The sequence below is a fragment of the Aspergillus tanneri genome, assembly GCF_003426965.1.
Source record: "Aspergillus tanneri strain NIH1004 chromosome Unknown AapTan_6_pilon_pilon_pilon, whole genome shotgun sequence".
Lineage (NCBI taxonomy): Eukaryota > Fungi > Ascomycota > Eurotiomycetes > Eurotiales > Aspergillaceae > Aspergillus > Aspergillus tanneri.
The window spans coordinates 479,511-498,817 of NW_022984633.1; the positions used below are offsets into that span (position 1 = coordinate 479,511).

At 48.9% G+C, this 19,307-nt stretch overlaps 5 protein-coding genes across 5 annotated transcripts; 4 read left to right on the forward strand and 1 right to left on the reverse strand.

Annotated features, from left to right (window-relative positions):
• Positions 1-306: 306 nt before the first annotated feature.
• On the forward strand, positions 307-5,567 carry ATNIH1004_008214 (THADA/TRM732 family protein; the record flags this gene model as incomplete). Its single annotated transcript, XM_033572827.1, has 10 exons — positions 307-1,252; positions 1,309-2,293; positions 2,346-2,375; positions 2,632-2,860; positions 2,919-3,229; positions 3,295-3,761; positions 3,817-4,008; positions 4,057-4,682; positions 4,747-5,199; positions 5,226-5,567. 10 exons carry the CDS (start codon positions 307-309, stop codon positions 5,565-5,567), a joined length of 4,581 nt encoding a protein of 1,526 aa, XP_033423379.1.
• A 366-nt stretch (positions 5,568-5,933) lies between these two features.
• ATNIH1004_008215 (uncharacterized protein) lies at positions 5,934-6,572 on the forward strand (the record flags this gene model as incomplete). The annotated part of the gene is made up of 1 exon (XM_033572828.1): positions 5,934-6,572. One exon carries the CDS (start codon positions 5,934-5,936, stop codon positions 6,570-6,572), a length of 639 nt encoding a protein of 212 aa, XP_033423380.1.
• A 487-nt stretch (positions 6,573-7,059) lies between these two features.
• On the forward strand, positions 7,060-9,243 carry ATG20 (PX and BAR domain-containing protein; the record flags this gene model as incomplete). Its single annotated transcript, XM_033572829.1, has 6 exons — positions 7,060-7,150; positions 7,204-7,484; positions 7,539-7,805; positions 7,859-8,908; positions 8,972-9,085; positions 9,148-9,243. The coding sequence occupies 6 exons, from the start codon at positions 7,060-7,062 to the stop codon at positions 9,241-9,243; spliced, it is 1,899 nt and encodes a 632-aa protein (XP_033423381.1).
• A 416-nt stretch (positions 9,244-9,659) lies between these two features.
• Positions 9,660-11,013, forward strand: ATNIH1004_008217 (arabinan endo-1,5-alpha-L-arabinosidase; the record flags this gene model as incomplete). Its single annotated transcript, XM_033572830.1, has 5 exons — positions 9,660-9,786; positions 9,844-10,570; positions 10,659-10,837; positions 10,882-10,910; positions 10,954-11,013. 5 exons carry the CDS (start codon positions 9,660-9,662, stop codon positions 11,011-11,013), a joined length of 1,122 nt encoding a protein of 373 aa, XP_033423382.1.
• A 1,642-nt stretch (positions 11,014-12,655) lies between these two features.
• UBP12 (putative ubiquitin-specific protease UBP12) lies at positions 12,656-19,092 on the reverse strand (the record flags this gene model as incomplete). The annotated part of the gene is made up of 5 exons (XM_033572831.1): positions 12,656-13,437; positions 13,493-14,210; positions 14,270-15,636; positions 15,693-17,526; positions 18,811-19,092. 5 exons carry the CDS (start codon positions 19,090-19,092, stop codon positions 12,656-12,658), a joined length of 4,983 nt encoding a protein of 1,660 aa, XP_033423383.1.
• Between the last annotated feature and the right edge of the window lie 215 nt (positions 19,093-19,307).

Here is a 19,307-nt window from a genome sequence, read left to right on the forward strand (position 1 = left end):
TCGGAGGCTAACGTACTTGCTCTTGACATGTGGAGTTTGTAAGGCAATGGAAAACCACGCAGTGTCTAGCGTCCAAGGTGACGCGGGGTACATCAAAATGGAGGAGATAGCGCAAAGCATACAGGTTGTACCTGAGAAGACCCTGCTGGAAATCAGTAAAGGTCCTTTGGGACGATTTACTCAGACATGCCAGGATATGCAGTGAGTTTTTTTTTTTTTTTTTTTTTTTTTTTGGGGGGGGGGGGGAAGGAATTTAGAGGTAAAGCATTGAAGAACGTGTCCTAATCTCCTAAAAGAAAGGTCAACATGGTATGGCAATGTCTGCTGAAGACATTTGCGACAGCATCTATATCGCATAGTCATACATCGGCTTCTTGCAACACATTGAGCGCATTTCTCGATGCTGCGCGTATTTCGAAGTTCGAAGGGACAAGGCAACTTGTTTTCTCGTGCGAAACATGGCTTTCTGTGTTCGAGGCTTTCTTGGTTCGATTCAAGGACGGAAAGCCCAAACCTATGAAGCAGCTCCTGGAGTCATTAGTTGTCCTGCTAGTCAAGAATGAGCAGGAGTCTGACCGACGATATGTTAAGACTAAGGTCATAGACGCTACAGTTCCTAGCGTTATCCTTGGCGAGCGCCGTTCTCAACTCAAAGCTTGTCTTGTTACACTCGAGATTCTAATACGCAAGAGTGCAATCTCACCTATTGATCTCATCGTCATGGTTGAGACCTGGCTTCTAGAAAATCGCAGCCGATGGGTTCCTCTTTTTCAAGAGGATTGTAAAGCGCTATCGATAGATATAACTCAGTTTTCTGAGAAGGCCTCCAAAGACATACCAAGTCCTTCCCAACGAATAGCCACCGAAATATTTGTGCTGGCATTATTAACACAAGCAAAGAGCTTTGAGCTGGCTGCGGGTCCCGGAGACACACTGACAGCTTTCTTCCAAAGGGTTAAGACATTGCCCCAGACTCTTCACTCTCGCGAAAAGGTACAAAACTTGTTGTCGATTTGGGTGGCGCCGGTCAGACACATTGTGCTACAGAATATGAACCTTCTTGAGCCTATGTCTGCTTATTTCCTTCATCCTCTGTTCAGTATCGACCCCAGTGGTTTCAATCTCTTCATAAACCAATTACCTCTAGAGATTCTCTTGACTGGTGACATGCACGATGCTCCGGTTGACGAACTCACACTTCTGTTTACGTCTTTGCAGATGGCAAAGAAGATTGGTCTGGTTCATGAAGATCGTAAGTTTGCAGGTGTTGCATATCATGTCCATGAAATCTTGCTTACCATGCTGTAGATTCCTCCCCTAAAGCCAGCATTACTGGCAATGGGGAAGAGGAGGCCGGGCTCGTTTTAAAGAGTGAGATCATTGGGAAATTCCTTTTTCACCGGGATTTTAGTATCAGAATTGCAGCTCTTTCGTTACTCATAACTGCCAATGCCACGACGAAACCATTTTCGTCGGGTACTATGAGAGCAATTTTGAAGGGTTTGCCCTCTATGCATGCGGAATCGGACGCATATTCAAGGGGAGAAATACTGAGTATTACACGTAAATTAATCCCACGCTTGAAAGGCGGTATCATGAGCAGTGAACAGAACTGGACCGATGTGAGAGCATCAGTTAACAAGAAACAGCCACCAAATTATGCGCGGGACGATGTAGAAACCCGGCAGTGCTTGAAAGAGTACTTGGACTTTTTGAAAGCTGACCTACAGCCCACAGCGTCCTACCCTCGACATATCACATCTTTAAAGACGTTGATCCTTCTTTTAGAATCCGGTCTTGATACTCGTTTCGAAGGCAGCATCGTGAGCAAAAATGAAGGCAACTACACTAAATGGAGACTCAACGTGGAAATTTTCGAGCCTACACTTTTAAGGCTGCTTGTTGACCTCTTGCTGGATCCATTTGAAGAGGTGCGGGCGAGATCTCTTACTATTGTGAATCTATTCCCAAGAGATATTTTGCTGAGTGGTGGCATACAATTGGGAAGCAATTCCTCAGAAAAGATCCAACTACTGGGTGCTTTGGCTACAGCAGAGCAAATGGCAAGTAGAACAAGCAGAGCAGATTATGCGGATACTGTTGCTCGTCTGTATCACATCTTTTTCTGCACAGCAGAACAAGAAAGCCCGAATGCCACACAATGGTGGGAAACCAAATCAGGAGTGGTTGATGCTATTCTGAAGAGATTGGAAGAAAAGCTGTCTCTCCCGGGAGCTAGCTTCCAATATTCCTTGCGTGATGCGCCTCTGCATGGCTATGTTTCAGCTCTCAGGTACTTACGAAGTGAGAACTTACAGTGGATACGCATGACTGACAGCACTTAGATACATTATATCAACAGCGGATTTCCACAGGTTAATACCAGAGTCCACATTAACAGCACATGAGAATTGGAGGATTGTTCACACAAGGATCGTCTCTATCTGCGACAAGATTTGGAATGAAGTGAAACCTGTGCTTTGCATCGATTCCCCCGAAGGTCACACCGACGAGCCTGCCGAAGGTCTTTCTGTTGGGCCCAAAGATATCCTTTCATACTCCTGGCGTGCTCTCCGGGAGGCGAGGTACACCTCTTTTCTTTATATACATGTTCGCTACTGACGGGTATAGTCTTCTTCTTTATACAACGCTTGCCAACAACTCGTATGGCCCGCAAGGGTCTCTAGGGTTGGGATATGGCGATTACGAGAAAATAGGAACAACGAGCTTTACCCAACTTGCTGAACTCCGTCACCGAGGGGCATTCTCGACGGTGTCTCAAACATTTGCTACGTGTTGTTCACGGTGTGGCCTGTCAAATGACCCAGATATTTCAGAGTTGCCCAATCAATGGTACCAGGTGCGTGAGGTCGATCGAATGATTGTCTCTAGAGCGGAACCCAATTAATCGATGATAGGATGCAAGAAGAATCATATTTGACACGGCCGGAAAACTTACACGTCGATCAGCTGGCCTTCCTGCTTTGATCACGGGTATTGTTTCATCTCAACCTTCAGGGCCACTATTCCAAAAGGTCATGGATGACTTACATGAGATCTCTCATATACCAGCAGAACATGATAGTAGCAGCCAAGACCTGGAATTGCCTCAAGTCCATGCGATGAATTGCTTGAAAGACATTTTCACAAACACCAAACTGGGGCCTTTCACAGAGCCTTTTATCATGTCCACATTGGTTTTGTCAGCTGAGCGGATTGGGTCACCCATGTATGTGATAAAAATGAAATCGTCATTGTCAACCGTATATTGTCTGAGATGCTGACTTAACTTAGATGGGCTCTCCGTAATTGCGGACTGATGCTCTTCCGTGCTTTACTGACGCGTATTTGCCGCACCGGCACGGGCCTGGGATTTGGTGGCAAGTCCGGATCGGAGCCTGGCGCCAGAGTCTCCTTTCAGAAATACCCAGGCTTGGTTCAGTTGCTATCAAGTCTCCTCTCTGAACAAGTCACGCGGAATATCGCCGAACAGGAAGATCACTCTATTGTCACAGAACGGGTGTTCCCAGCATTGGAGCTAATTGCAGAAAAAGTGCCAAATGTGTACGATGTCGACGATAAGATGATTCTCGGACTGGTCCAGACGCAACTTAGTAGCCCGGTCTGGGGCATCAGAGAGCACGCAGCTCGAGTTTATGCGTCGATAATGAATCGTTCGGACATTTTCCATGATATTGGCACACTCCTCGAGGTCGACCGAGATTCGAAAGCACAGAACTACCTCCACGGCCAAGCGCTTTGTGTGAAATACGCCCTTCGTAGATTTGCATGCGTTTCTAATTCTCTTTGGAATAGTAGGTTTTCAATTGGATGGCCTCTTGTCGTTTCTAGCTTACATGATCACAGAACATATCGATGAGATATTATCCATTATGAGCCAAACATTTACGGTTCTGTTCCATCGTGCTGAATCGCCGTTTGTTGCTACTACCATTGTGGAAATCTTGACTGAGACAGTTGAGAAGAGTTTCGAGTCAGGTTCAGAAGGTGAGATATTCGTGTCCTATGACTGCGACTTGCTCCTAAATTCTCTAGAAAAAATGATTGCTACGCTCAACGATGTGTTTAATGCGCATTCCTTCAATGGTATCCTGGACTTCATCTTCGAGTCATCTCATCCATCATGGAGATCGCTGAGCACAACACGTGCAGCATCCCTTCTTAGAAGAGCGCTGTCGTGGGCAGCAATTATGCGAATGCTCGGGACCGGTGAATCCATGGGTTTGGAGCCATTTATTCGAAAAGTCTCCGAGTTTGACACGAACGCTGGTGCGTGGTTGCTAGAAAAACTGCACAATGTGTTCGGTGAGAACCAGGGCTACATGAAAATCCTTCTTAATGTCTACTCGGAAGTCATAATAGGGGATTATTCCGAGGAAGTCAAGTCATCCGCGATTGCTAGTCTGGCATCGTCTTTGGAAATACTGCTTGATTTTCGCTATGACTACTTCCAGGAGATAGATCTTCCATGGGGGGCATTAAATCAGCAAATCAACCCCTCGACCACTGCACTGATGTTGAATCGGTACAGGTCTGACGCTGAATTACGTCTTCAAGGATGTCTTCTCGCTGCCAAAGTCCTGTCCAACCAGAGCCAAAACTTAGAGACAGATGTTGCTAGGTGGACAATAAAACTCCGATTTGCAATGGAAGAGGAAACAGTAAGTCTGGGGTTTTTTTTATTTTGAGCAATGTGAGTTGTGAGTTGCTACTAATAGAAGCTAGGAATTCACAACTCGATATGCTGCTGTCACATCTCTAATGGCATTCGGGCAAGTTTTGCGTCCCACGGGGAAGCCCCCTGTCACAGAAAAAGTCTTCCTGGAACTATACTTGATCTTGTATGATATGCTTAACGACGACGACGAGGAATTGAGGGACCTTGCCGCCTTGACAGCGTCGTGGGTGCTCTCATACTCATCCGTTACGTCATCCAAGGCTGTCACTCTGTCTCCTTTAAACGCAAGTGGTCTTCTTTCTAAGTTCATTGTCGAAGAATATGCTTCTTCCTCCCTTCTCTGCACCCGAATAACGCACTGTATCACTGGACAAGAGTCTCGATTTGGTGGATCGTCCCAAAGAATGAGACTTTTTCCAGTGTCAGACCTACTTTCCGAGTACAGGAAAGAAAGCACTACTTTGTTCGAGGAAGAAAAGCAAAATCTCTTCGTCGACCTGGTCTGCGACGTTGACAGATGGTCCAGGGCTTTACTGGGATGACGGAAAGCTCGTTTGACGAGAGCTTGGTGAAGGAAGTCTTCCAATGGGTTTCTGACGGGTTATCGTATCTGATTGAAGTTATTGCAGGTATATCTGGAGAAGACGGATTCATAGGCTGGGCTACAAAGCCCGAGACGTTTACTTTGGGTGTGCGACTGATTAACCTTGCAGCTGTCATGGCATCGACTAGGTTCCCTGCTTATAGGTATCTTGGTGGTAACCAGAGCGTGCTCAAGGAGAAACTGCAGCTACTATATATGCATGGGAAAGCGGCGTCGTTGCATTTTGACTGGCTTTCTAGAATTCAGAGAGCTATGGATTTGTAGTGCTATACGGTTGGTATAGAAAAAGTTATAGACAATAGCACTGATATGTTTGTGTGGTGTTCTGTATGCTTTTGGTGCTAGTGACTAGCATGGAGGGCCATGTCTAGATTCTGTCCATTATATTCACTGCTACACCCTCCACTTCAAAACATCAAGATCTCGAACATCCCCTTTTCTATACCATTCTGAGTTCTTGATTGATGAAACCGACGATAAGTCATGGATAGCTATTGAACATATCCCATGTGATCACGAGCGCCCAAGTTATCAGTTTATTCGACTAAAACCAGTCTGTCTCTTGGTGGTTTGCACTACGACATACTCGACCGGTCAACTAATCCGACTTTGATAGACCGTCCCTCTACAATGAACAATAATCTCATCATCGCCACCATCGTCATCCTCGCGCTCACCGGATGTGCATGCGGCTGGCTCTACTCACTCCGATGGCGCTCTGAAGTTCGAGACGGTTTACTGGAGGCCAGTGCAGATGTCCGACAGAGGAAGATGGAGCTGAGGGCTATATCCCGAGGACGGGCTCAAAGACGTACACAAGAGAGGTCCCAGACGCGATCATCTCCCCAGCCTGCGAGACCTTCTGGTTCCTCTAAACGGAAGCCAAAAGTTGTCAACGTGAAAAAGACACAACAGCGCCAGAAACAACCGCGGCAACAGCAGACATATATTTCTACCTCTGAGCAAGATCAATGGGGTAGTCGTAACGATGGTGCGGCGCCAGCGGAGACTACTACTGAAAATGAGTGGGCAAATGCGGATACATCAGCTACACAGTCAACAGAAGGGCAACCTCCAGCAGATAGTGAATGGTCGAGCAATGCTGGAGAGACAGGCGGGTCTCAGACACCCGATCAGCCCGAAAGCTCTGAATGGACTGCCGACAATCAGACACAAGGTGGATGGCATGCAGATGATGGAATGGTACAAGGGGAAGGAAATACAACTCAGAAGAATAACCAGCAGCAGAGTAAAGGCACTAACTGGTGATTACCACGTGGTAACTGGGAGGCAGGAAGGAATAGCTCTACATGCAATGCAAATTAATCAAGGAAGCATGGGCTGCAGCACAAACACAATCTGGGGTGGTGATAGACCAAGTAGAAAGATGCAGACCATAGTTTAGACAGTCTACAAGGAGAATATAAGCTGTGGATAGAAACTTGCTGTGAGCAAGAATGAAGCTTCACGAAGGGGCAATGCCAAGCTGCCAAGATACGCTTTACCTGAACAGTCACGAGGACCGCTAGATGGTCTCACGTGCCGCAGTCAGTGACGTCTCGTCCCCGCGAATCTCCAGGCGGTGACTTTCCATGCTTATTACTGATTCCTGGCTTTCGTCCCTTTGCTCTTCTAGACTTTGCTGTCATTGAAAATTTGGTATGTCCTTTGTGTCTGCCTCTGCTCATTGTTTATGATATACTCCCTTGACCCAGTTCCTTGAACTAGGCTGCCTTGACCAGTCTTGCGGCCTACCATGTGGAACGACGAGGATAACAATCCCTATGGCGCATTTGATGGCCAAGCCCATCTTTCCGAATCATTGCATTCGGCTACAATATCCTCTCGTAAGGATTGGAATGCGTGCGCCCTGGAGTTTGTTGTGTGCTAACTTCTCCAGCTCTCTATAACCGCGAGTACACCCCTCCGTCGCCTTCCAGCCGAGCTTCCACCCAGGACCCACCAGATTACTCGGAACAACAGCGAGACCTCAGTGATGACGAGGAAAACGGGGGCTACGGGGCCCAACAACGGGGACATGGCTACTCCCGCAAGAGCGTTTATGACAGTCGCATAGAACAGATCTTGTACGAAAACCCGGAGATGCCGATTCTCATTACGGATGCCGGAAAGAACCACGAGGGCGGCGGGAGCTTCATAGTCTACATCATACGGACAGGGGTAGGCTCTAATTTCGACTTCAATATTAAAATACACAGCAGTTGACGATTTTAGGACCTGGAAGTGCGACGGCGGTACTCGGAATTCGCTTCGCTACGACAGACACTCGTGAACCTCCATCCTACTCTCGTTATCCCGCCTATTCCTGAGAAACATACAATGGCCGACTATGCCGCGAAACCCACCAAGGCTAAGGAAGATATAGCCATCATAGAGCTCCGGAAGCGTATGTTGGCCGTATTTCTGAACCGGTGTCGCTCAATGAAGGAGGTCCGAGATGATGGTGTCTGGTGGAGATTTCTGGATCCCAATGTTAGCTGGGTATGCAGCCATCAAACCAGCCTGTCCCCGCAAGGACTAACATTGTACGCTAGAACGAGGTTCTTCACTCCCATCCGGCATCTTCAGTCCCCAAGAACAACCTGAAAGCGCCCCCACTAGACCCTGCGAATCCGACCACTGCACACGCATGGTTGCCTATTCCCTCTGCCTCTTCAAAGCTCAAAAATACTCCGGGTACAGTGTCAGCCGCCACGTCTCCCACCACCGATGCACCTGGTCCTAACATTTTGGGACGGTTTCCACCCGATTCTCGCAAGCTGAGCGAAAAGGATCTCGATCCCTATTTTGTCAACTTTGAGGCTTCTACTCGCGAGCTCGAGCTTCTTCTCCAAGGCAACATCGAGAAGGTGAATCGACGGACACTGGCCCACCTATCCTCGTTATCCGCCGACTTGATGGAGCTGGGTGCACGATACAACGGCTTCTCTCTATCCGAGCAATCGCCCACCGTAGCAGCAGCCATTGAGCGGATCGGCCAGGCGGCGGACACTTCATACATTGAAACCGAGGAGCTGTCCTCTTCCCTGGGCGCGAGCTTTGCGGAGCCCATGAGAGAAAGCGCTCAATTTGCCAGCGTGGTCCGCAGCGTTCTGCGATACCGTGTTCTCAAGCGGGTGCAAGAGGAGATGACACGGGATGAGCTAGCGAAGAAGAAACTGCTGCTCGATTCATTAGAAAGAAGCGAGATGGAGGCAAAACGCATTGAGCAATATCTCAACCGCTCATCTCCCCAACCCGCAGGAACCAAACAACGTTCCTTGTCCACCTCATCTGCCACCAGTGCACCTGGTGGCCACGAGGAAGAAGCACACCCCAGTGGTCCAGATGACACCGCGTCGATCGACTCCGACTTTCCCCCTACCCATGGTGAATCCATCGGCTCTCACCCGCACCTTTCCCCAGTTTCCCCGCCTCGGCGGCCCGATGCGGCATCTCCAGCACACCGCAAGACTTCTAGTGGAACCTTCATGACGAACAAGATCTTTGGTCGTATCAGTCACGCAGTCCATGGGTTTGTTGATGTTGACCCTGAAAGGACGCGACGCGACCAGATCGGAAAAACTAAGGAGAGCCTTCTCCAGGTATGTTTACGATCTTTACAGTCCTCAGTTTTCTCATTCTTGCTGACCGGATTTCATCAATAGCTGGAACAGGCACTAGAGGTATCCGAGAAAGACGTCAAAGACGCTAGCGCAGGCGTCCTGCAAGACCTCAGGCGGTTTCAGAAAGACAAGGAGACAGATCTACGACGGTACATGGTATGCAATGCCCTCATACCGAATCTTTACTCGTTCCATAACTGATCATGATGCTCTGGCAGGTCGCATACGCCCGGTGCCACTTGGACTGGGCACGGAAGAATCTTGAGACATGGACAGAGGCCAAGGACGAAGTGGAGAAGATTGTTGTCCGGTAGTTTTGGCCTTATAGTTTAATTTTCTTCTATTCGTTCTCCTCTGCTAGAGATGTGGAGATCAAGAATGCTGGGCGTTGGTGGGAATTTCCAATATTCTTCGAGGGCACGGCGGCGTGTTTGTGATGGATGGAGGATGTGATTTCGCCGGTGTAAATCTCGGTAGTTTCTGATTTGAAGAATGTAGCCAGTGTATGTCATTCTTTCTTTGATTGCGGATAGGCGCATGGTGAGGGATTGGGATGGTCCCAACCTTGATGATCCTTGCTAGCCGCCGATCCTTGCGCAGTCTCTAGATAGCCACGTCGGTGCATTCTCCCTCAATCAAGAATGGTCCGTCATGCGGTTTATTTTATGTCCACGGTGATAGTCCAACTATCTGAATGTGGGAAATCCATGCCAGAGCGCTCCTGCCCAGAATGGCCACCACGACGATACTATGTCACTTCCCAGTGTCGCGCCCTGTGATCGGCGATCCCAGGACAGACCTAAGATACTTTCATTATCTCAAACTGCGGCGCTGTGCCAAGATGGCTCTTACATTGGGTTTATTCTTCCTGTTTATATATATTGTATCTAATACCCTCTTATCTTATCGTTCAGCGTCCTTTGCTGGCCCAAATCCCACCCCTTCCTTGGAGAATTTCGCTCCGGCGCGTGGGACTGACCTCCGTATTCACGATCCTAACATTATCAAAGTCGGCAACACCTACTATTCCTACAGCGTGGGAGAACACCTCGTCATCCACCAGGCCCCAGGACTTGATGGACCATGGAAACAAACCGACTGCGTATTAGATAAAGATAGTATCATCCCCAAAGGCGACCGCAAAGCTCCGTGGGCTCCGACCACCATCGAAGTAAAAGGTACGTTTTACTGCTACTACGCTGTTAGTCAGGCCGGCTGTCGCGATAGCGCGATCGGCGTCGCTACGTCTACATCGCCTGGGCCGGGGTCCTGGATCGACCGCGGCGCTATCATCCACTCTGGTACCGGGATAGGGTCAGACATATATCCAATGGATGTGTCGAATGCCATCGATCCAAGCGTTTTCATCACCACCGACGGCAGGGGGTATCTGACCTTCGGAAGCTATTGGAGCGGCATCTGGCAGATTCCATTGTCCAAGGACCTGGTATCGATCGATAATGGTAGTCTAGCTGAGGCACATCATTTGGCGTATGAGCCGCAAGTGATATTGCCTGTTCGACAGATTCAGGAGAATCCTCTATGTGGAGATCCCTCGGGAGGACATCCGGTCGAGGGAGGGTTTGTTGCTTATCATGCGCCGTATTATTATCTTTGGTTTAGCTGGGGCAAATGCTGCAAGTATGACCCGCAGAATTTACCACAGCCGGGGATGGAGTGTGTAACAGAAAAGTGAATATTTTGCCGGGTGGTGTGCTAACAGTCGCAGGTATAATATCCGTGTTGGTCGATCTGTCTCTCCACGGGGCCCTTTTGTGGATAAACAGGGCAGGGACTTGGTGGACGGCGGCGGAGAGATCGTGTATGGCTCGAATAGAGATGTGTATGCTCCTGGTGGTCAGGGAGTGTTGACTGATGGGGAGGTGGATATTCTGTACTATCACTACTGTGAGTTCTACTGTGGCATAGGAGAATGCAGCTAATTTTGGTAGTGAACAAGACTGTTGGATACGAATTCTGGGTAAGTTTGCCTCTGAATTATATGGGGTTTACTAACGGTTTAGGATGCTCGACTGGGTTATAACCTGTTAGAATATGTTGACGGCTGGCCTGTTGCCGTATGATAGAACTACGGTTTGGGTGATGGGTAGCGTTAAACATTAAAAATTTTCAATAAAACTAATGATAGTGATTATGCAACGCAAATAGAGCGTAAATCCATATGTACATGACACCTTCCATTTGATAAACCAGCAAATAAACACACAAGTATAAATACACAACAAAGAATATATAACCCAGAACAAAGAATAAAGAAAGAGATATTAGTCCTCCAAAGCCCCACCTTTCCGAAACGATGTTCTCGTACGATTCATCTTAGGTCTTCCTTTTCCCGAGGAAATGGCGATCTTGAAGAAAGAGTCCGCAACGTAGCGACCACCTGTATGGGACTTGCGTTTTAGCGGTCTAATCGATGGGTTCGTCTCGTTGGTTTGATTCTCATGGTGCTGTTCATTCTGGCTCGTTGTAGGAGTTGTCATAGATTCGGATTCGCATTCGGATTCACCAATATTGATACTGTCATCAGTACTTACCTTCGTATTGGTACTGACATTGGCAGGAACAGAAAGAGGAGTAGTAGAGATAGAGGTAGAGGTAAAGCTAGGACCGAGATCAAGCACGCTCACGTCGCTATTTTTTTCATCTTCTTCGTCTTCTAGATAGTCATTTGTTTCCTGGTGGGGATCAGGATAGGGACTGTATCGTGGATGGATTGTCGATGATGATGAGGATGAGGAGAAGGATAAAGGTACGGAAGAAGATCTATCTTGATTTCCATCTTCTTGTCCTGTTATATTCTTGGATACAGATGTAGATGTAGGTGCAGATGCAGCCGATCTAGCCATAAATGAAGTAAAGATTCTGAATCTGGATAGTGGGAGGGCCATTTCCATCGTATGAAACTAGATGGTAAATAGATTGTGGGATGAGAGACATAGATGGAGGGTAAGGATGAGGAATGAGGAATGAGGAGCGGAATGGATTTATTTCATATATATGTGTAATTTTGTGGCTTATCACGTTACTTTGGGACAGGATGATGAGCTAACTGATCTTTTCAGATGATATAATACTGATGCGATGGTCTGGGCATTACTTTTATCTTGTCGTATGAATGCCAGTGGGTGGGACTTCGATTTAGTCGTGTGAAGGATACGATAGTGAGACATCTTCATTTGATTGATTATTTTATACATGTAGTGCTGGGTGAGGCTGAGACATCGATATTTATATCGTATACATGGCATTCATCAGGCATTCATCAGATGACTCGGAGCATCATCTGACCCGACGTATGACAGTGGCTTGCTTACATGAGGGAGGTAGTTCAGATAGTTAACTAGTTAACTAAACATCATAAAACTGAGGTCACATTTATGATGATGATATGCAACAAAAGCTGCTGCTCTACCACAACCAGGCTTTTAAGAACATCGGACCAGGCTTTCTTTATACAGTTCCTTCCACCAACTCAATGTAAATGCACCACAGCTCGGACAAAACAACCAAACCCTCAGAGCACGAGCATGTCCTTTCAGTACACACTCGTCCACCCTGCATCGGGATCAAGGAAATGCATGCAAGGAGATAATTTATAGTGAAGTCAGAACCATTGACTTCCTATGAAACCCTCAACCAGTGGACAACGGGCCCAAAAAAAAAAAAAAAAAGATACATCATTTCACATCCAAAAATTCGAACAGGTCAGTCAGACACTATCCGATCTTCATCGTTCACTCGTAGCTCCACCACCGGGAGATCGTCGTCATCATCATCATCGTTGGCTTCCAATAGAGGAGGAATGTCCTGGAAAGATGTCTCCTCCATGGGCGTCCCTGGATAGGCCGCGCCAGGGCCAGGGCTGTCGGTCAAAGCCGCCAGGCGAAGGTCCGAGTCGCTCATGTCCTCCCCACCGACAGCTTTGTTGCTGGCATCGTCATCAAGGTCATCGTCAGAGGTAGATCCCGGAAGTGTTGTCGTCATCTGTGAAGGGCCGTGAGCTTCCAGGACTCGATTGAATGACCACGAGGGCGGACTAGGGAAGCGGAACGGATTGGATTGCGCCCCATCACTGGGTTCGTCTTCGTCGAAATTCATACCTTCCAGTCGATTGTCCCCGCCGAAGCTCTTTTCCCTGCTGGTCAGGTCGTTGGAATATTCCGGAGGCGACTCGTCACCCCCGTTCTTCCCGTGTGCTCCAACCCGCAAACCACCATCTCCCGACTGGTGAGCTGCTCCGACTCCGGCTGAGGCGCTCGATGACCCATTGAGGGAGGAGCCGCCGAGACGCAGACCGTCCCCCGACGGTGACTGGCCGCGCGACTCACTTGTAGAATCAGACTCGCTCCCTTGCCGCGTCGAGGATTCCGTGATCTCCTCCAGGATCTTGCCGCCCAGGGGTCGGTCAGATCGGCGACGGTAGAAAAGGAGATACGCAGACGAGGTAACCACACTCTGGGGGTCCATAGGCCTCGAGACCGACGAGTCTACACGTGTTAGCCGCTTGGATCTCTCCATCCACAGCGCGATTCCAAAACTTACCGTTGTACTCGTTCCACTGCCCAGTCATGAAGTTTTTCGCGTACGCAGTATAGTGGCCTCCACCGAGTCCACCATAATGGTTGTCCACAGCAAAGAGGTCATAGACCAGGCTCTTGCCTTCTTCAGGGGCCTCAACCCTGCCCGTCATATCGAGACCCTCCACGGGGAAGTCAACAAAGACATCTAGCTTATCCCGGAAGCCCCGGCTGGCACTAAACCGCTTGAGATGCATGACGAGAATGTCCGGCGTCTTCCAAAGCTCGAACTTCTTACTGGCACGGCGATGCTCCTTGCAGCGGGGGCAATACCACGCGTCATTCTCTGAGAGAATCTCTTCTTTGTTGAATTCGTCCAAACACTCGTCGAGGGTAAGGCCCTTCTTCTTACGCGTCTGTCGCAGTTGGCGTCGCTTGGCCAATTCGGGATCCGGAATCCGCTCGACGTGTTTCCACGTCGGTGCCCCACGAACAGGGTCTTTTTCCTTGCCGCTTCCCGTGAAGAGAGCATCGTAGACATCCTCGTTCCAGTCCAGCACAATACCCTCGCCTGGACGGATGAGAGGGCGTGTCTGGGTTACTCTTTTCGGGGTCTTTTTGGGCAAAACTTCGGTGAACGTGTCTGATCCGCTATCCGTTCCATTGCTGTTCGATTCGTTGTTCGCCCTTGTTTGAACACCATCGGTGGTCATTGACGAACTGTAGTCGGATGTGGCCTCAGTCTGCGTGTCACCGTTAGTATCATTTCTATTCGTGAATATGATGAGGCCATATGACTTACCTCGTGGGAACTAACAAGAGCTGTCTTGATTCGGAAGGACATCTTGGGATACTCTTTGTTTTCCTCAACTGCGGAATATCCGATAGGTACCACTTCATTGCTCTTGATGAGCTTGATCTCGAAAAGACCGCGCAAGTGAGGCGGAATAGAGCTCTGAGTAGCGCTGGCTTCCTTGGGCGACTCAGGTGCATCGCGCATGGAAACGTCCACCATGCCCTCCTCACCGTCCACAGACGTCGTCTTAATCTTTGAATCAGCTGACCGCGCATCATCCTCATTCATCACGGAGATGTCCGAATCATCTGGGGCAGTCTCTTCCTGTGTACTTTCTGGTACTTGTTCGTTGAGGAAGTCGCGAGTGGTCATAGAGGCAACATCGGCAAGGAGCTTCTTGTGGATGGCATCCAAGTCATAAATATCCTGACGATCAATAACGATAAATGAGGGGACTCCGAAAAGCTGCCGCAGCACGTTCTTCGGGTTGTTCGACTTCGGCCGTTCAACGCGGTTGAACACAGACACCAGCAGTCGATCAGCCTTAGGGGACTCAAGGCTAGGGATCTCGTCATGGTCAGAGCGACCGAAAGAGTAGAAGCTTCTCTGAGGTTTGTCTGGGTTGTAGTTAGTAGGTACCGACTCGAGCTCATAGATTGCAATGTCGTCGTTCGAACTGATCTGAGATTCCGCGATTGAGCTGCTGTTGTCGAAAACTTTGTAGAACTTGTTCTTGTAAATCTCAGCCATAACCAACCGCTGCGGATCCGAATCCGTTTTCTTCGCAACAAGTTCCTTCAAGGCTTTGATGCTAGAGTTTTTGTCGATCTCCACATCAACCAGGACCGGCTTCTGGTTCAGAGGGAAATAGAAGATTTCCTTGCTCCAGACATTTTCAATCGGCAATTGAAGTGTTAGGTTGTTGAAAGGGTCAAAGATGATGCTGACCTTGTCGCATTCAGGACAGTGCAGGGTGGACTTGTACATGCCAGCAAAGAGATCGGTGATGACCGAATCGTTGCGCGCTTTGTAGATATCCCAGCATTTGTTCGCGAACTCTGCGAGCGCGGCCTTATCATGGACCATCTCATCGGTGGAATCAGGTTTCTCGATGTATGGCTTCTTCTGGATCCGGTTCAGATCTTCCTGCAAGCCATCGAGGAGAAATAGAAGGAATTCCTGCGAATCCTGTTGACTATAACCAGAGAATGCCGGACCGTAGCGACCGATGGTATTTTTAAGCTGCCTTGGGGCGAAAGAGGATTGGCCTGCTACGTCGTAGATCAAACGGAGTAGATTTGCATAGGCCTTGGCCACCTCCCCATTGTGGGCCAAAGGATTACTGGGATTAAGATCCTGTTTGTAGACATCATCTGCAAGAAAGGTTAGTGGCTGAAATTGGATATGTAAAACCGCAGAAAGGACATACTTAGAAAATAGTAAGAGAGTTCTTCTACACAACGCACGCACTGCAAAGCCGAGTTCATGTAACAAGTGTTTCCGAGATTACTCAAACCGGTATTGCCGCGAGGCTTCCCATCTTTTCGTCTGCCTCGGGGAGGCTCTGAAACGGGGGATGACCGACCACTATTGGTAGGACTTTTATTCTTCAGTTTTGACGGGATACCGTTTTTCAGACTGCCGGTTGGCACGCCGAGGCGGCTAAGCGTCTGTTTAGACGCCTCTGATGCCCACTCTCCACTACCAGCACCGGGGACTCGCTCTTCAAGCACCACAACGTCGCTACCACCCAGTCCGGCGATATCAAGTGTCATTCGACCGTTGTAGTTGGGGTTGGCGGTCTGATCCTTGGCCTCCTCCAGCAACTCCCGCTGAGCCCCTTCCGACAGCGACAGAAATGCGTTGAGATCAAGTACGAGACTGTTGCCCGCGTTGGCCACAATCGACGCTGCAGGAGCCGGGGATGCACTACGCGAGGCAGCTGGGGTGATGGCAGCCGACACACTGGCACTGCCCAAACCACCTAGAATCCTCCAGACACGAACCTTGGTAGATATATCGATATTTGCCAACCCTTTCGCTTCCTTCAACCACTTCTGGAAGTTGGTGTGTCTACTCGACAGCAACCTGGCCGGCTTCATCGTCTTCTCCTTCAAACTCTGCGGGGTGACTCCAGCGGACGAGCCAGGAAGCTTCAAGATAGTGAATATCGGAGGGTTGATCTCGTATTGAATGTTTTGGGAGTCCCCTCCCACACTCGTATCATGAGCGTAGCGGACAATAGCCGGTGACTGTTCGGCCAGGCCATACCACTGGAGGATCAAATCCCAGCCTTCTTGGGGCACAACATCGAAATCCTCTCCTATCTGTAATCCCGGTCGAAGTGGGACGAACGGCTCGTTCGCCTCATCTTTAAAGCAAGCATTCGCGGGATCAGTCACTAGGACGAGGTCTGAGTTGTCGACCGGGCCAACCTCCCCTTCCATAGCCGTCTTATCCGTCAAGTCGGGATAGGTAGAGCTTCGGGCAAGCACGCGCTTTAGCCACGACATGGAAACCACGTATCCCTTTTGCTTCTCCTTCAGTGGTTGTGCCATGTGGAGGGTAACTTTAGCAACCTGGTCGTCGTAGGATGGAAGGATCGACTCGGGTGAAGATCGAGATTTGGAGCTGTGTCGATTTGCAGTAGGTGCTGTGTACGTGAACATGCTTGAGGGGGTGGGATAAACGTTATCCGAGCCGGAGTTGCCATCGTTTGCATTGATGTCATCCTCTGACTCTGTTGTATCGTTGCTGGTGCTGTTGGGGTGGGACTGAGATGCCTTCCCTGTCGAATCTAAATCCATCTCCACATCACCGTCAACTTCAAGCGCGACCCGTTTGACGCCTGGCGAGGGCGACCGGACATCACCCTCTATGGGCGGAAGACTAGCATCTCTCTTCTCAGAGCCTGACATGTCGATCGCAGAGTCGCTGGATAAGGTGAGTCCAGCGCAAGCGGCCGAGGGATCGGAATCCGGGGTTGGCGAGCGGGCGGCGACGGCGGCCTGTGCTTTGTTTCCCAGCACTTCGTCCTGTAGATGGGCGGGAATATATCGAGGGGGCGGAGAGGAAGAGGAACTCTGGCTTCGATTCGAAACGGAGGTAGAGGAAAGGCAATCGTTTTTAGGTGGCGAGGGAGAGGAGAGATGGCCGTGACGTCTTCCGGCCTGCGAGGCAAACGACAAACCCGGAAGGGTTCCTCCTGGTCTGCGAGGCTCTGCTACCTTACGGCGCTTTGTGGAAGACGTCGTGACGGTGAGCTGCGCACGTCTCGTGGCAGCTCGAGGTAGCACGATGGATGAGGTCGAGAAAGGGACGCACCAATGATATCGGATTCGGTGAGAGATTCAGGGAAAGGTTACATTTATTTTTTTTTAAAAAAAAAAAAAAAATAAAAAAATAAAAAAAAAAGTGGAGGGAGAAGGAAAAATGAGTTAAGCCAGGAATCGAATAATGAGAAAATAAGAAAATCCGATTCCAGGCGGGCGACTCGTTTAGTCAGTGCGGTTGCAGGGCGCTGACTGGTGGACGGCGGTGGGGAGAACTGGTAGCGTCAAGTAGGGTTTAATCGAGAGTCTGGGCGGCTGCTGTCAATAGAAGACAGACTATGGATAGGTACATTCATTGATCATTCATCAGTGATTCTATTGGGATGATGTTGGGCGTACAAAGGGAATGCAGGGATAATGCAGGGAGAAGGGACGAAGGGAAAATAGGCGATTTCAGTCGAGTCCAGTCGATGGCGGTCTACATCCAAACCTCCACCCTGTCTTTGTTGTTGCTGTCGACAAACTAGTCCCACAATATTGCACAAAGAGCCCTTGAATATGACAGCTGTGATCTCTTTTGAGTGACATCATCTGTATTGGAGTTGCTTTCACATTATCCTACTTGGAGGAGAATGGCACTAACAGGTGAATGGGTGTATTGTTTAGGTAAATGTAATTTCTCTACTCCCAATGCAACAGACCAATTCCAGTGACTTATAAAAATAGCAGCGAAACAAAGAAAGAAAAAAAAAAGAAAAGAAAAGAAGAAAGAAAGAAAAATACTGTTTATGTCCCAGTGTAGAACCTATGCAGACTATTCCCAGGCAGGAGATACTCAACTTCTGCACGAGATCCAAACTTCGGGTTTGTTTGATCATTCTTCGCAGCCATGAGAGCAAGGTTCCTACGATAAGCGTGGATCAGGATCTTGCATCGCTCGCAGAGAAGCAATCCACAACCAATTGCGTCAGGGGACGTCCCGGAGACAGGCTCCTCGCACTGCATAAGAAAAAATGCAAGACTGGGACATAAAGCGCACCATGGGTTGACTGTGGTGGTCGTTGTCTTGGGCCCAGTGCCAGACTATTATACGCTGCGTCAAAATTAAAGAATCCACATTGTATATCTCCTGAGGGGAACAATTCTATAATCAGAGCATTTCATAACATAGATTCTCTCCAGAGCACATGTTACGCACATGCGGCCAGGCTCGTGACCGCGGGCAGCGTGACCACCACCGATCTCGATGTGTCACCCATCGCCAAAATCCATAACCTCCGCCCATCCTTTGCCCAGTTCCATAATACCGTATGCAAAGCTATGGCACCAGAGGCAGGTCTGTGAGCCATTCCCGAAGGAGTCATACTCGAAGTTCACCGGATGGGCTAAAGAGGTATAAATTGATCGAACCTCCGGCAGTGTGCTTGCGGGCTTATTAGTGGTCGGGGTAAACAGCATCTCTAACTCGGGAATATCGGGAATAGACCGGGCGGAAGAGCCCATAATTTTAATGGGTGCCGTAGCAGATGTAGCTACATTGTCATCACTGGTACCCATAGCCTCGGACTTAAAGTATATACTTGGCAGGCCCAGCAATGCAGATCTTCACTTGAGTTTGGCATTGCACACAACGCAATGGTGATCCTTCACATCCTTGTTGTAAGAGCAATGTTTCTTAGTCCGCCTACAATTTTCACACTTCCTTTTTAACTCCGGTTGTGTAATGAGATCGCAATCGATTCCGTCGTCCTTGGCACTGGCAAAGATATACC